At 36.4% G+C, this 16,532-nt stretch overlaps 2 protein-coding genes across 2 annotated transcripts; both read left to right on the top strand.

Annotated features, from left to right (window-relative positions):
• The first annotated feature begins 55 nt into the window (after positions 1-55).
• Positions 56-5,388, top strand: LOC124886455 (receptor kinase-like protein Xa21). The gene is made up of 3 exons (XM_047394847.1): positions 56-3,170; positions 3,258-4,956; positions 5,045-5,388. The coding sequence occupies exons 2-3, from the start codon at positions 4,677-4,679 to the stop codon at positions 5,380-5,382; spliced, it is 618 nt and encodes a 205-aa protein (XP_047250803.1). The 5' UTR covers positions 56-3,170; positions 3,258-4,676; the 3' UTR covers positions 5,383-5,388.
• LOC124886694 (receptor kinase-like protein Xa21) lies at positions 2,168-4,612 on the top strand. The gene is made up of 5 exons (XM_047395616.1): positions 2,168-2,873; positions 3,258-3,370; positions 3,667-4,106; positions 4,349-4,559; positions 4,601-4,612. Exons 1-5 carry the CDS (start codon positions 2,168-2,170, stop codon positions 4,610-4,612), a joined length of 1,482 nt encoding a protein of 493 aa, XP_047251572.1.
• Positions 5,389-16,532: the final 11,144 nt, after the last annotated feature.

Genomic DNA, 16,532 nt, shown 5'->3' with positions numbered 1-16,532 from the left:
AAATCTCACTATTGTCTTTTAACTAAAATTAAATCCTTGGTACCTTATATAAGTGGTTGCAAATGATGTGCCTCTTTCATCATCAAGTTTTCAAACATCAAAGAAGATTATTATGGTTGCTGTATTAGTAGAAAAAGTTTTTTTTTTTCTTTTTAAAAGGCAGTTGCTCTTGTTCCACTTCTTATATGGGTGCTTTTTACTGATGCTAAGGAAGACTGAGTTTATGTTCTTTTTTCCTTTTGCTTGGCAGCAGTATTCTTATCAAATGAGTTGCCTTACTGATGGTAAAATTGTGGCAACTTTGATGAAAATCAAATTGATCATCATGATAATCTTAGCAGAACGAAATATTTTTTTTTTTTAAAAAAAAAAATTGTTAGAGGAATTAGCTATATGAATTCAAACAGGTAAGTAATACAAATGTTATAAAAGCTAGTTCATGAGGCTCATGTCTAGATCAGGATAATATTAGCAGGCTATCAAATGATTTGATATCTGATACGAACATGGAAAGCTGGAGTATCTCAAATATCTCTGCATCAGTAAATTGTTAGTTGCCCTTTTCTCCCTTCTTTGCTTCGTAGCATTTACATGTTGAAGACAAAAATAAAGTTTGTTATATCCAACGCACAAAGCTTTTATCTGAGTCGGTAGCAAAATTTCAATATGGTAGTATCTTCTGAGCAAGTAGAAATCTTGAGCTTGTAGTGAAACTAGAAATTTCAATTGTGTTGTGTTGTACTCTTTTTTCCAGTCGTTTGTTCATTTGTGTGTTTTTGAGAGCGCAGACATTCTTCAATCATCTGAATTGAAGGTTGTCAGAAACCAAATCCTTTTCACGGCCATATATACCAAGCCTGACAATGGGCAGTTAGTTAAATTGGCTTTTGATTTACATAACATTCGCCAGGCTTGACATTGCTTTTGCCGTATATGTGCTTAGATAGTTTATGCAACCGCCAAAACAATCTCATCATGCAGCCTTTGAGAACCAGCTTAAAGGATTTTTATCAGTAAAGTTATGCCCTATCACATAACTTGTGGCAATGAACTTAGTCACTGTGACATAATTTATGTCACTGAACTTATGCCTTGGAGCATAACTTGTGTCAGTGAACTTACGTCCCACAAATACTTTTGCCTTGCGATTTCTATTTTTCTAAGCTTTTCGCTGTCAAGGGCACTTTTGGCCACTTCATTATTTACGTTGTAAAGGGCAAAAATTAAATATCTCCCCAAAATAATGCATTTGTGCAAACCAACCATTTTGAAGTATCCACCTATTGGAAGACTCCTCTCCATGTCAAGCACTAACTTTATTTCTTACTTGGTCTACCACTTAAACTTTATTTTCCCATTCAAACACACATTTAATGACATAGGAAGATTCCAAATTAAAGTTTTATGAGTTCAATCTTAAAGGCTTTCACTGGGTAAGTTGTTGTAATTTTTAAAGGTTTTAGAATTGAATGTATTGTATTTGTAAAACTATGGGTTCTGACTTAATTTCTTGGTGCAATCTTAATAAATTTCTATGCATAAACTTATCTCCACATGAACAATATTAGATTCAGATGAACTCAATATCTCGGTGATGCATCCGCCACTAACAATTGAAATAATGTTTTTCTTGTCATGATGGAGAATTTTAATAAAATTAAAATGCGCACAATTGAATTTTGCAAAAGTTGTGGTAATTACCTAATTGAAAAAGTTGTGGTTATTACCTAACTCACCCATCTCATGCCCTGCATAACTATTTAAAATCTCAAAACAACAACGTTATTGGACATAACGAGTTCCTTCTAATTTATGCATTATGGAGAAAACTTTCACCTCTTTTCTCTTGACACTCTTGTTGCTTCACTTTTGTTATGGCTATTTCAGCCATGACCCATACCAACGTTACCACTGATCAATTAGCTCTTCTCTCCCTTAAATCCCAAATCAATTCAGACCCCTTTCACTTCTTGAATGAAAGCTGGTCTCCCGCTACGTCTGTTTGCCATTGGTTTGGAGTCACTTGTGGCTCTCGCCATCAGAGAGTGAAATTCTTGAATCTTTCCAACATGGCTCTAACAGGATTCCTTGTGAACTTGGAAACCTCACATTTCTTGTTTTTCTTAACTTGGGAAGCAACAATTTCCATGGAAATTTGCCTCGCAAAATGGCACGCTTGCACCGGCTTAAGGTTCTTGATTTAAGTTTCAACAGCTTCAGCGGGGAGGTTCCCTCATGGTTTGTTTTTTTACACCAACTTCAATTTCTAAGTCTTAGGAATAATAGTTTCACGGGTTCACTCCTCTCTTCATTTTCTAATATTTCAAAGATTGAAACCTTGGATTTGGCAATCAATTCCTTCGATGGTCAAATCCCGAAAGAGATTGGTAGTGTTGAATACCTGAGAAATTTAAACTTGTATGGAAACAATCTCATAGGCTCCATTCCTCCGTCACTCACGAATGCCTCAAGGTTAGAGACTTTAGATTTATCTCGAAATTTACTTCAAGGAAATATTTCAGAAGGAATTGGCAATCTTCACAACCTGAACTTCTTGTCCATACAAGATAATCATCTTACCGGTTCTATTCCATTCACAATTTTCAATATTTCGAAAATCAAAGTCCTTGCATTTACAAAGAACAGCCTATCAGGAGATCTTCCTAATGGTTTATGCAATGATCTCACAATACTCAAAGAGCTTTATCTGTCTTATAACAAGCTTCACGGACGTATGCCTACAAGCTTGTCAAATTGTTCACAACTTCAAATGTTGTCTTTATCATACAATGAGTTTGATGGTCCAATACATAGTGAAATTGGAAAATTGAGTAACTTGCTGGAATTGTATCTCGGATATAACCATTTCACATGTATGTTCCTGTTGCATTAACTATCTTATCACTGTTAGTAGTATTGCATTAATTATTCCTTGTACAAATAATTTATTGCGCATGAATTTCAGGGATAATTCCATTAGAACTGGGAAATCTTGTTAATTTGATGGAGTTAGACATGGGGTATAATCAGATTTCCGGCTCTGTCCCGATATATCTCCTCATTGCATTATCTTTCACTAGGGAAAAACAATCTCAAGGGATCCTTACCACTGGACATTGGAAACTTAACAAAGATGCAATTTTTATATCTTAGCGAAAATAGGTTTACTGGTACATGACAGAAGAAAAAAATCCAACTTACTGATCTAACTTGTTTAACTCACTAGTATTCATTCATTCTTTTTTATGTGTTTCCAGGTGAAATACCCAAAGAGATAAGAAATCTCATTAAATTCGAGGAACTTCTTCTTGAGATAAATAGTTTTAGTGGTTCACTTCCAATGGAGATCTTCAACATATCAGGCCTGAAAGTAATTGCTCTTACAAGCAATAATCTATCAGGAACCTTCCCAACAAACATGTGTTCTATCTTACCCAACATTGAAAAGCTTTTTCTGAACAACTTAGCCAATATTGATGGGACTATTCCTCATTCAATCTCCAATTGTTCAAAACTTACTCATCTAGAACTTTCAGAAAACAAACTTACGGGATTGATTCCCAACTCACTTGGATATTTGACCCATCTACAGTTCCTAAACGTTGAGGAAAACAATTTAAACAGTGACTCATCATTAAGCTTCCTGACTTCCTTAACCAATTGCAGAACTTGGATGTCATAGACATGACTCAAAATCAATTTTCAGGTTCTCTTCCTAATTGTTTAGGAAACATTACTTCCCTTGGAGAGATACATCTGGGTTCCAATATATGGAGTTCCAATATACCACCAAGCTTAGGGAACCTTAAAGCTCTAGTGGTTCTTGACTTATCTTCAAACAACATGGTAGGTTCTTTACCTCCAGAGATTGGAAATCTAAAGGCTGCGACGCTGATGGATCTGTCAATGAATCGATTCTCAAATAGAATTCCTAGAGAAATTGGAGGATTGCAAAATTTGGTGAACCTTTCTTTGAGAAATAACAAGTTGCAAGGATCTATACCTGACTCAATTAGCAACATGGTAGCATTGGAATTCCTAGACCTTTCTCAAAATAACATATCAGGAACCATTCCTATGTCTTTGGAGAAACTTCAAAACCTGAAGTATTCAATGTTTCTGTCAACAAATTATATGGTGAAATACCCACAGGGAGTCCTTTCAAGAACCTCTCGAGTCAGTTTTTCACCGACAATGAAGCATTGTGTGGTTCTTCAAGATTTAGTGTCCCATCATGCCCAACTTCATCAAAACACAAATAAAACAGGAAAAAATTTCTAGTTCTGTATCATTTTCTAGGACTTGCAATTTTATTTGTTCCTATAATATTTGTTTTTGTATGGATAAGGTATAGAAAAGGTGAAAGATCTCCTCAACAAGATGATTCATTGTCTACACAGAAACGAGAAAGAATTTCATACTATGAACTGCTCCAAGCAGCAGATGATCTTAGTGAGAGTAATCTGATTGGTTCCGGAAGTTTTTGCTCTGTTTACAAAGGCATTCTCAATAGTGGAATTTTCGTTGCAGTTAAAGTGTTCAATCTGCAACAAGATGAGGCATTCAAGAGTTTTGATACGGAATGTGAAGTTTTGCGTAGCCTTCGCCATAGGAATCTAGTAAAAGTCATTACTACTTGTTCCAATCTTGATTTCAAGGCTTTAGTTCTCGAGTATATGCCTAATGGGAGTCTTGAGAAATATTTGTATTCGCACAACTACTTCCTAAATACCAGGCGGAGATTAAGCATAATGATAGATGTGGCATGTGCTTTGGAATATCTTCACCATGGATGCTCGTCGCCTGTGATCCACTGTGATCTTAAACCTAGTAACGTCTTGCTGGATGAGAATATGGTTGCCCACCTCAGCGACTTTGGCATTTCAAAACAGCTTGGTAAAGATCAGGGTGATTTGTACGCTAAAACCTTAGCAACATTGGGGTATATAGCGCCAGGTACGTCTCTTAGTTTTTCTGAATATTCGTTTCTTTTTTTCCCACCTAGAAAGTATATTGCATCTTTAAATGTATTGTTTGACTGTAGAGTATGGACTGGAAGGACTAGTGTCAACAGAGTGTGACGTCTATAGTTATGGGGTCATGTTGCTGGAAACGTTTACTAGGAGAAAGCCTAATGAGTTTGAAGGAGATCTTAGCTTGATGCAATGGGTGAGTTATTCACTTCCAGATGCAGTAATGGACGTCGTGGATGCCAACTTGGTAACAGCAACAGGGAAAGGCTTACAGAAGGAGCTAGATGTTGTGGCATCAATCATGAAAGTAGCATTAGATTGTTGTGCTGAAAATCCGGCAAGAAGGACTAACATAAAAGATGTTGTAGGGCTGCTACAGAAGATCAATATTCAACTTCTTGCATGCTAAGCATATTCTCGGAGTCTCTCCTTCCAGATTACTTGTTTGTTGCAAAAGTTTGCTAAATTGTTGGATTTATGTGAAGATTGTTATTTTTTTATTTTTGTTTTAGTGCTTGGTTTCTGGATGATTCCTTTTTCAGAAATGTTAGCTGGCTGCTATGAATCTTAGATTCAGATTACAGAAATGCTAGCTGGTTACTATGAATCTTACTGTTTCCTCTTTAAATTGAATAACTAAAACCAAATTGATCCTCTTGAAAATCTTGAAGCATAATGATATTGATTTAAATTGTTAGAGGAATCAACTGTACGAATACAGATAGGCAAGTAATATAAATGTCTTACATTGGAAACACTATCAGGACATATAACATCATGACAACAAGCATAACGGGAAATGAGAAAAGATGCTATATATCATAAAGCTAAACGATAAAAAAGGCAGCTCAGTGCATGAAGATCTTGCAGCCAACCTACCCGACACAAATAGCAATGACTGATTCCACGACTCAAACTCATGACCTATAGGTCATGCTGCCCCAAAAGCTTACATGACGATAAGTGGAGAAAAAAGATAATTTTCATTATCTTTTTGCATTCTTTTTTCAATACAGTACCTATATGAAACTCTAATGAAGCAGAAAATCAGGCAACATTCTTCAAGATTTTCCAAATCAACCAATTAAGACTAGAAAAAAATTTATTAGACCCCTCATTGTTAAGTTCAAATTTCTTAAGTTATGATTACAAAACATCATGTATTTTGCACTGTATCCGAGTCTGTAAGTAGTATTAAGCGCCTGTTTTTAATCCACATCACATGTGCTTTTGTTTGCTTTGCCTACCACTTTCCTATTTGAGCAGCTCTTCTCTCCTACATTTTCTCTCATCCTTATCACTAGTGAAAATGGCGCCGAAGAAGCAGAAAAATGGGAAGGCATCGACGTGGGAGGAGAAAGTGAACTTGATGGGCACCAATAAGTTTTATTTTAATATCTAAAATCTACGTGTATCTTCATGATTATAATTTGATGTCAAGTTGTCCTGTTTATGTATTATGCCTTCGACATATGAAGACCTGATGGCTAGTTGGTATCTTGTTTGATCTTGCCTTCCTTCACATTCATGCATTCTCTATAATTTTGGGAGTGACGAATATGAATTCAAGTTTTCTCTATCTAAATGATTGCTTTAAGTACAAAAGATGTCTTCCGGAACCAAGTGGAGTTTTTCTTGTTGCCATAAGAATTCTTGGTCAACGTTATCTTCCTCCTTTCCCCATTTAAAAGTATCCAGTCAACTCATCTGACATGGTCTCTATTCAGCATCAGTCTATGGAATCTAGCGAGGTATGAATTCTATTAGTTCATCTAGTCTTGTCACTTTAAAGTTCATTTTTGACTGTACTCTGCTTGCTGTACCTACTGTAATAATCCAGATTTTAATGAAGGGTGAGTGGGTAATTAGCCATTATTATTATTGTTAATTAATATAATTAAAGCGAACAAGCCAAAAGACAAAAACCCTCCAAAAGACAAAAACCTTCTCCTCTTATATTTGTGGCTGCACATTCTAATGAGGGAGTAAAAGGTGGGGTAAACAGTTTCTTAAGTTTTCAAAAGCAGCAACTTCTTCAAAGGAGTAGAAAAGAAAAGAATTAGGGCAATTGATCTCTTTACTCTTGGAAGAGAGCGAGCCAGCGATGTAGAATTGTAACACCCCGCATTTCGGACGAGAACGAAAATCGTCATTTCCTTCACGTAAAGGTTCCAAAAGCCATAAATCCAATGCAAGTTTAGTGTGTTTATAAATTATGTAGTGTGAAAATCTATTTGAGCATGAATTGAGATCATAGAGGTCCCCAAGCTCAAGGACAAGTTGAAAGTTTTCCTATCGTTCGAATTTTAGTGAGCGTTGAAACTTAGGTCAACTTCAATCGACCATTACTCTTTGTATATATTGAATTATAGTTCCTACTATATATCAAATGAAAGGCATTCGAATTATCTTTCCAACGATATCAATTTCGCAAAAATCCGACACCCAAGGAAGAAGTTATGGCTTTACAAAGTGGAGTGTGTCGTGGAGCATAAGGTGTGCGACGCACACCCTAACTTATGCCATAAGGTGTGCGACGCACAACCTAATGTGTGTGATAAAGAGTGCGTCGCACACTATATTATGCGATAAGGTGTGCGCCGCATATATTATTACTCAAGTGACTTAAACACTCCATTTTTGGGGCAAAATGGTTCTTTTCCCACCTTTATTTAGCCATAAACACAAAATTCAGTCCCCAAATACCCCAAAATCCACCTTCATTCATCAAAATTGCTCAAGAACTCTCCTTAGGGTTTCAAAATAAAAGCCCAAGCAACTCAAGATTCAACCGTGGGTTTGTGAAATTAATTGCATATTTGAAATCCCCAGAATGTAGGCTTCAAGAAGCACCTATCATCTTCGCATATAGAGGTACGTGAGGTTATCTGAAAAAACTCATGGGCTTAAAAATTCATGTTTTAAAAATGGGTGTTTTTGAAATTATGAATATAATCCCGTTTTAAACGTTTTATGCTATTGATTTGGTCTTTAAGCCTACTCCCGAAGTGGTTTGATATATGATATATGTATATGCATGTATTCCGAAAAGATGTTAACTTGAGAGCATGAATTATATGAAATCCCTCTCTTTATATGATCTCATTTTAAATTCTCATATGATGTGAAATGTTTGAAATCATCTTGACAAGCGTGACATGAAATATTTTGAAAATGGTCATGGTTTTGACTTGCAATGAGAGGGTTGTTATGTTGAAATATGATGAATATAATGGTTGCATGAAAGAATGATGTGATATTGATGGCTTACAAGTCGGGTATGACAATACCCTACAGAATAAGATATGTGATTGAATTAAATAGAATTTGATGCATTGATTTTACATGAGATAGGTGGATGCCCGAAGAAGGCATTTGAGTGTAAGGGCTCATCGCTGGAAACCGTATTTGCCGACATGGGGATTTGGTACCAGGCTAAGTGATCTTGTGTACTTGACTTTATGTCATTCCCAAATTGGGACTATGGTTAGGAGCCCAGTCTAAGTGATCTTGGGCACTGCTATACTTTATTGGATCGAGACACCCTGCTGTGTGATCTTGTGTGTCTTTCCCTCACTTATACTCTAATCTCGAGGCAACTGAGATTTGATAGTTGGTGTAAATGTTATATATAGGGTATTCCACCTAGCTTAGCTGCATTATATTGTTATTGAAAACTATTACATTATGCCCATGTGTTTTCAAATGATTTGATATGAAACTGCTTTATAATGGCTCTCACCTATATTTGGAAAAAATATTATATTTTATTTTTGATTTCTCTGCATACCAGTACTTTTGTATTGACCTCCTTCCCTCCCTGGTTTGGAGGCACAGTTTAGGGGTCCAGAAAACCAGTAGATCTCTTCCGACAGATTTGCAGAATCAAGTGGTGAGCCTTCTATATTTCGGAAGGCCTGATGTCTGTCAGTTCATTTATCATTTAGTAGTTTTAGGTCTACTGGGGGCCTTGTCCTAGTTTTCAGACAGTAATTTGTTTCAGTCATGTATTAGAGATTTCGCAGACGGTTGTTCACATGTCGATAGATGTTGTGGGACATTATTTCCCTTTTGTTGATTTCATTTCATTTATGACCATGTTGTCCGTAATATTGTGTATGTTCTGCATATCTTATTATCATATGAATTATGTGCATGATTACTAGATAGATAGGGGTGTTTTGGGCCTTCATGGTTCGGAATGCTCATCACGGCCAGGGCCCTGATTCGGGTCGTGACAAACTTGGTATCAAAGCACGGTTCATAGTCCCAGGGTGTCTGCGAAATCCCGTCGGGTAGTGTCTTGTTTATGGGTGTGTAGCGCGCCACACTTATAAGCAGGAGGCTACTAGGTGTTTAGTAATGTCTCTCTTTCTTCATGTTCTAGTTCATGCAATAGAGTCAGAATATTCCTCTTTCATACTCTAATTCGTGCTATGGTGTCGCCCATACGAAAGTAAAAGAAAGTCATCCCAAATTCTTTCCTTACTCTAATGTCCTCAGATATGTCTCATTATTGAGCTGATTCAAGTGCAGAAGTTTAGAATCTAAATGGTATGGTCCTTTCTGATTTAACCATATAAGATTTAAAATTTGTGCAAGGACTTGAGAAAAGTCCGTTAGTGCTTTAATGTGTATTGATTCCAATGTAAATATTGATCCTGATGAAATCATGCTTTTCAGCTTGAGGTATTAATTGCATTTAGTCCCCTTCAAATTTATGTTACAAATGTCTTGCTTAAGGGGGGATGATGTGTAGTAGAATGTTGGAACTGTATTTCCACCCGAATAGCAGTATGTATTAAAGTGTTGTTGTCATGACCTATTGGTAGTGAAATTAGACCAAGAAGTTGGTGATGTGAAGTCACAAAGTTAGAAGTCAGAGCGAGGGTGACTTTTGTGTAAATGAATATTTTAGTTGAATAACCGATGTTCGAGAATGATTTACCCCCTTATGATGATAGACTAATGTGGTAACTAGTAGCATGTGTGGATGGTATAGTAGTCCGTGGAGGAAGTGTTTGACTCCGATTTTATTTATACAGAGTAAGATGTGTATTCTTAGTTCATTGGATATTGCTTATTAAATTTCTATCTCATGTAATCTTGTCATCAAGGTGTTGTTGAAAAAAAAATAAAGTCTAGTGAAGCCGAGTGGGGCTCTTTTGATTCATTAGCATAGTTGACTTGTCATTCATCTCATTTTCTTGTTCAAAATACAAAATCAAAGTCTAGTGAAGCCGTGTGAGGCCTATTTCGATTCACTAGCAACTTGTTGTCCAATTTATTTTTCTTGTGTTGGTTTAATATATATATATATATATATATATATATATATATATATATATAGCTGAATTTGTTTGCATGAGATTGAGTTGGTAAAGAGGTGATTCGTCCTTGTGTGTTAGTTTAGTAGAAGGTAGAGAAGGAGTTGTTAGTTAGGGTGATTTGTCGGTTGCTTGAAGTGTGAAAATGTCTATATTAGCCAGTAAGTTGTAAGTATAGACTCATGATTATTTGTGGAATTTGAAGGTAGTCTAAATGTATGTTTGGGTAAGTAAGTATGAGGTGAGAAATCCGTGTAAGTAGAAAAGATTGTATGTGGTTATAATATAAGATTAAGGTTGATCATGTCTATTATGTAACTTTACCCCTTGACCTTCTTTTCGTTGGTAATTGTAAACTAGAACTACTTGTGAGAAGGTATGTAGTGATTTTTGAGGCGTTTGTATAGTAAATCCCAAATTTTATGGACTAGCATATTATGTTGCATTTTTCAGTAGATATAGATGATTGGTACAGGACTATATGCTTGAATTTAATGTAGAATGTGGTGGTAAAAATAGTAGCATGAGATTAATGATGTATGTTTTGTGGGAAAAAATTAGTAGGCTTGATGTCTTAAAATAGTACGTGCTAATGAGTTATGATAAGGAAGACCGTAAGGTCAAGATCAACTATTTGTTGTTTGGAAGTTCTAGTGTACTAGTGTTTCTTGATGTCTATTTCATGGTATCCAAGTGAGAATCATGCGTAAGGTTGGGTTGTAAAATCATGTTTAGCACTAGACATTAAGTTTTGAACAATTGATATCCATGAAGGTGGATATGATGATTTCTTGGTTAATGATACTAGTTTTATAGAAGTAATCTAATAGGCTTGAACGGTATATGCAGGAGCTTAAGTTTATTTGATTCGTAGTGAAGTATGATGTTGCATATATAATGTAGAAGTATGCCCAAGGTGATCTGAGGTTGCGGTATTTTCTAAGACTATTACACGTTTTGTGTGACGAGTGGTACCGTTGAGTTGCTAGGTGGAGAAAGACTAGTTAGATGGTATATGGTGTTCTAAATAGCCAAGTTAAGGAGTTTTGATTGATAGTGTTGAGCCTTTTTATATGATCTTGATTCTCATAGTAGAGAGATGTAAGTTTGGAGTCGCGATATTGGTAGGCTATGTCGGAAGTAGTATGATTCATTGAAGGCTTGGTGATATCCATGTTGAGTGCTAGATTCTAATTTTGAGTTTTTGAAGGTTGAACTAATAGAAATAAGAGTTAAAGTACTAGAGGGTGTGCACTCCGACTATGGGGATACCCATGAAGACCCAAAGTTAGTAAGTGTGCAAGTATTATATGATGACTACTAGATCTATAGAATGATAAAGTGTATCTCAGAAGGTAGTATCAATAGTGGGTTTTCCACTTTCAGGTGTAGTCATTCGGGTTAAGTGCCATGATTTGCATGTATAGTAGTTTTCTAGACCCCAGAGTGTAGTGAGTGTACTTTAGTTTAGAGTCTAGTAAGGGATCTCCCAAACTTAATATGATGGCTTAAAGCTAAGGGGGAGATGATAGAGAAAATAACCAAGTCAGGCTTTGAGATTCTAGTAGTGATGTCAGTATGACATAGAACACCAGAAGGGAAGAGTGAGGCTCAACCCATTCCGGTCTCAGTATTTTTCAGTTATCCTAATAACTACTCATACCTCACGTTTCAGTTCCATGATCATAGTTCATGTTCATGTATATGATAGAAAATCATGTGCTCTTCCAGATTCCTAAATGAGGAACTTCAGTTCATTCAGCCGTCAGAATCACATTTCATATGTTATGAACTCTAAATTGAGATCATGCAGCTCATGACTCATGTATTCACGCTTTATAGTGTGCTCAGCTCCCATAAATTCATGCTATACTCTTTACGATAGGTGGAATATAGTTCATAGCCATGTATGCCCCAATTCAGATTTTTTTTTTTGATAAATCCCGGATGTTGATTTGCTATTCCCCAGGCCTCAGTTAAGTGTCAAGTTTCATATAACATCCTTCCATGCTTCAAGATCTTATGTTCTAATCTTTAGTGAATCCTCTTTATGTGATGGTAGCGGTGATGAGTAAATGTTTCTAGTTGGTGGAAGATCATAGTATGCTTATTTTAGATAAGGCCATAAGTGCAAAGTAAAGTTGGGGCCAAGTCTTTGATGCATGTGATGGTTAGCTTAAAAGTGTGTGTGTATGTTCTTGGGGTAGAGTATGGGAGCTATATCGATAGATGGTTAGTAGAATATGTGAAGTGTGTCTTTATGAGTGTTTACTTTGAAGTTCATATGTGGTTATAGAGATAGGATTGAATGACATGTTGGAATTTTTGTTAAGGAACTCTATATACGCTAGCGACTTCGTAGTAATAGTTCAGAGTTAGCCATTGAAGTGGTAAGGCATGATAGGCTTAGGGTGTGATCTTTTAAGAGATATAGAAGGTGGAATTTTATGGTTTAGACTTGTATCGTGGAGTGGCATGTAGTATTTTGCGAGTTGGAGTTAGGCCTGATCACGGTGAAGAGGATTTAAGTTACTATAGACATTAGTAGAAAGATTTATAAATGTAAATACGAGAACAAATAAGTTGGATCGAATGAATGTTGTATGTATGGGTAATAGTACAGTTAAGGGAGTATTCGAGGAATGTGCTAATCTTTAAAGTAAGAAGTCGCATTGACTAAGGCCTGGAAATTCTATCCTAATTTATGAGTTATATGTCTATATTCCAGACTGCAGAGTAGTGTAAATGTTGTGATTTCCCTCAGTTGGATGTCTTATGTAATCCATACCCAAGATTCGTGGCTTCCTATTACTACTAGAACTTCTTTAGAGAGAGCGTTGAAGAGATACTCCAGTTAAGTATAAGTGTCTAGTGTAATTCAGTCTGTAATTCAGTTTAACAGTCGGGCAAACAAGTTACTATGATTTTTCCACCTTTTAACCCAGTCCTACTATCCGAAGTCACATGCGTATGGCCATTCCCAAGAGATAATCTATTCCATCCATATAAATTGTGAGTTCAGTTCATTCCAAGCATCATGTTTCAGATTCAGCTATCCATTCATGGCTCGGTGCATAAGAGTTCAACGTATAATCTCAAAATTTTTCAAGTATTTCAGCTCAGATAGTGTAATACCCTTGTACGATCTAAGTCTTGATGTCTTACGATTCGTACTTGCATAAGTTATCACTTCGTAATTTCAATATGTATGATTGGATCATGAATATTTCAAGGGAATCCTAAATTTTCAGCATGAATTAGCTTCTTGAAGCAAGAAAAGTCAAGTCAGCTCAGAATTCAGTTTCATTATAGAAGTTTAAATATTTCAGATCAGTTATGTCCTTTCTTAGAAGGCACATCATGTCTGCGTTATTCCATACCTTTAAGATTCAACAAGTTCCTACCCATCATTCGGGGACGAATGATCCCAAGGGGGAGATAATGTAACACCCCGCATTTCGGACGAGAACGAAAATCGTCATTTCCTTCACGTAAAGGTTCCAAAAGCCATAAATCCAATGCAAGTTTAGTGTGTTAATAAATTATGTAGTGTGTAAACCTATTTGAGCATGAATTGAGATCATAGAGGTCCCCAAGCTCAAGGACAAGTTGAAAGTTTTCCTATCGTTCGAATTTTAGTGAGCGTTGAAACTTAGGTCAACTTCAATCGACCATTACTCTTTGTATATATTGAATTATAGTTCCTACTATATATCAAATGAAAGGCATTCGAATTATCTTTCCAACGATATCAATTTCGCAAAAATCCGACACCCAAGGAAGAAGTTATGGCTTTACAAAGTGGAGTGTGTCGTGGAGCATAAGGTGTGCGACGCACACCCTAACTTATGCCATAAGGTGTGCGACGCACAACCTAATGTGTGTGATAAAGAGTGCGTCGCACACTATATTATGCGATAAGGTGTGCGCCGCATATATTATTACTCAAGTGACTTAAACACTCCATTTTTGGGGCAAAATGGTTCTTTTCCCACCTTTATTTAGCCATAAACACAAAATTCAGTCCCCAAATACCCCAAAATCCACCTTCATTCATCAAAATTGCTCAAGAACTCTCCTTAGGGTTTCAAAATAAAAGCCCAAGCAACTCAAGATTCAACCGTGGGTTTGTGAAATTAATTGCATATTTGAAATCCCCAGAATGTAGGCTTCAAGAAGCACCTATCATCTTCGCATATAGAGGTACGTGAGGTTATCTGAAAAAACTCATGGGCTTAAAAATTCATGTTTTAAAAATGGGTGTTTTTGAAATTATGAATATAATCCCGTTTTAAACGTTTTATGCTATTGATTTGGTCTTTAAGCCTACTCCCGAAGTGGTTTGATATATGATATATGTATATGCATGTATTCCGAAAAGATGTTAACTTGAGAGCATGAATTATATGAAATCCCTCTCTTTATATGATCTCATTTTAAATTCTCATATGATGTGAAATGTTTGAAATCATCTTGACAAGCGTGACATGAAATATTTTGAAAATGGTCATGGTTTTGACTTGCAATGAGAGGGTTGTTATGTTGAAATATGATGAATATAATGGTTGCATGAAAGAATGATGTGATATTGATGGCTTACAAGTCGGGTATGACAATACCCTACAGAATAAGATATGTGATTGAATTAAATAGAATTTGATGCATTGATTTTACATGAGATAGGTGGATGCCCGAAGAAGGCATTTGAGTGTAAGGGCTCATCGCTGGAAACCGTATTTGCCGACATGGGGATTTGGTACCAGGCTAAGTGATCTTGTGTACTTGACTTTATGTCATTCCCAAATTGGGACTATGGTTAGGAGCCCAGTCTAAGTGATCTTGGGCACTGCTATACTTTATTGGATCGAGACACCCTGCTGTGTGATCTTGTGTGTCTTTCCCTCACTTATACTCTAATCTCGAGGCAACTGAGATTTGATAGTTGGTGTAAATGTTATATATAGGGTATTCCACCTAGCTTAGCTGCATTATATTGTTATTGAAAACTATTACATTATGCCCATGTGTTTTCAAATGATTTGATATGAAACTGCTTTATAATGGCTCTCACCTATATTTGGAAAAAATATTATATTTTATTTTTGATTTCTCTGCATACCAGTACTTTTGTATTGACCTCCTTCCCTCCCTGGTTTGGAGGCACAGTTTAGGGGTCCAGAAAACCAGTAGATCTCTTCCGACAGATTTGCAGAATCAAGTGGTGAGCCTTCTATATTTCGGAAGGCCTGATGTCTGTCAGTTCATTTATCATTTAGTAGTTTTAGGTCTACTGGGGGCCTTGTCCTAGTTTTCAGACAGTAATTTGTTTCAGTCATGTATTAGAGATTTCGCAGACGGTTGTTCACATGTCGATAGATGTTGTGGGACATTATTTCCCTTTTGTTGATTTCATTTCATTTATGACCATGTTGTCCGTAATATTGTGTATGTTCTGCATATCTTATTATCATATGAATTATGTGCATGATTACTAGATAGATAGGGGTGTTTTGGGCCTTCATGGTTCGGAATGCTCATCACGGCCAGGGCCCTGATTCGGGTCGTGACAAACTTGGTATCAAAGCACGGTTCATAGTCCCAGGGTGTCTGCGAAATCCCGTCGGGTAGTGTCTTGTTTATGGGTGTGTAGCGCGCCACACTTATAAGCAGGAGGCTACTAGGTGTTTAGTAATGTCTCTCTTTCTTCATGTTCTAGTTCATGCAATAGAGTCAGAATATTCCTCTTTCATACTCTAATTCGTGCTATGGTGTCGCCCATACGAAAGTAAAAGAAAGTCATCCCAAATTCTTTCCTTACTCTAATGTCCTCAGATATGTCTCATTATTGAGCTGATTCAAGTGCAGAAGTTTAGAATCTAAATGGTATGGTCCTTTCTGATTTAACCATATAAGATTTAAAATTTGTGCAAGGACTTGAGAAAAGTCCGTTAGTGCTTTAATGTGTATTGATTCCAATGTAAATATTGATCCTGATGAAATCATGCTTTTCAGCTTGAGGTATTAATTGCATTTAGTCCCCTTCAAATTTATGTTACAAATGTCTTGCTTAAGGGGGGATGATGTGTAGTAGAATGTTGGAACTGTATTTCCACCCGAATAGCAGTATGTATTAAAGTGTTGTTGTCATGACCTATTGGTAGTGAAATTAGACCAAGAAGTTGGTGATGTGAAGTCACAAAGTTAGAAGTCAGAGCGAGGGTGACTTTTGTGT

The sequence above is a fragment of the Capsicum annuum genome, chromosome 8 (genome assembly GCF_002878395.1).
Source record: "Capsicum annuum cultivar UCD-10X-F1 chromosome 8, UCD10Xv1.1, whole genome shotgun sequence".
In the NCBI taxonomy this organism is placed as follows: Eukaryota; Viridiplantae; Streptophyta; class Magnoliopsida; order Solanales; family Solanaceae; genus Capsicum; species Capsicum annuum.
Note: the sequence above shows the minus strand (reverse complement) of the source record. Positions and strands in the feature narration are given on the sequence as shown.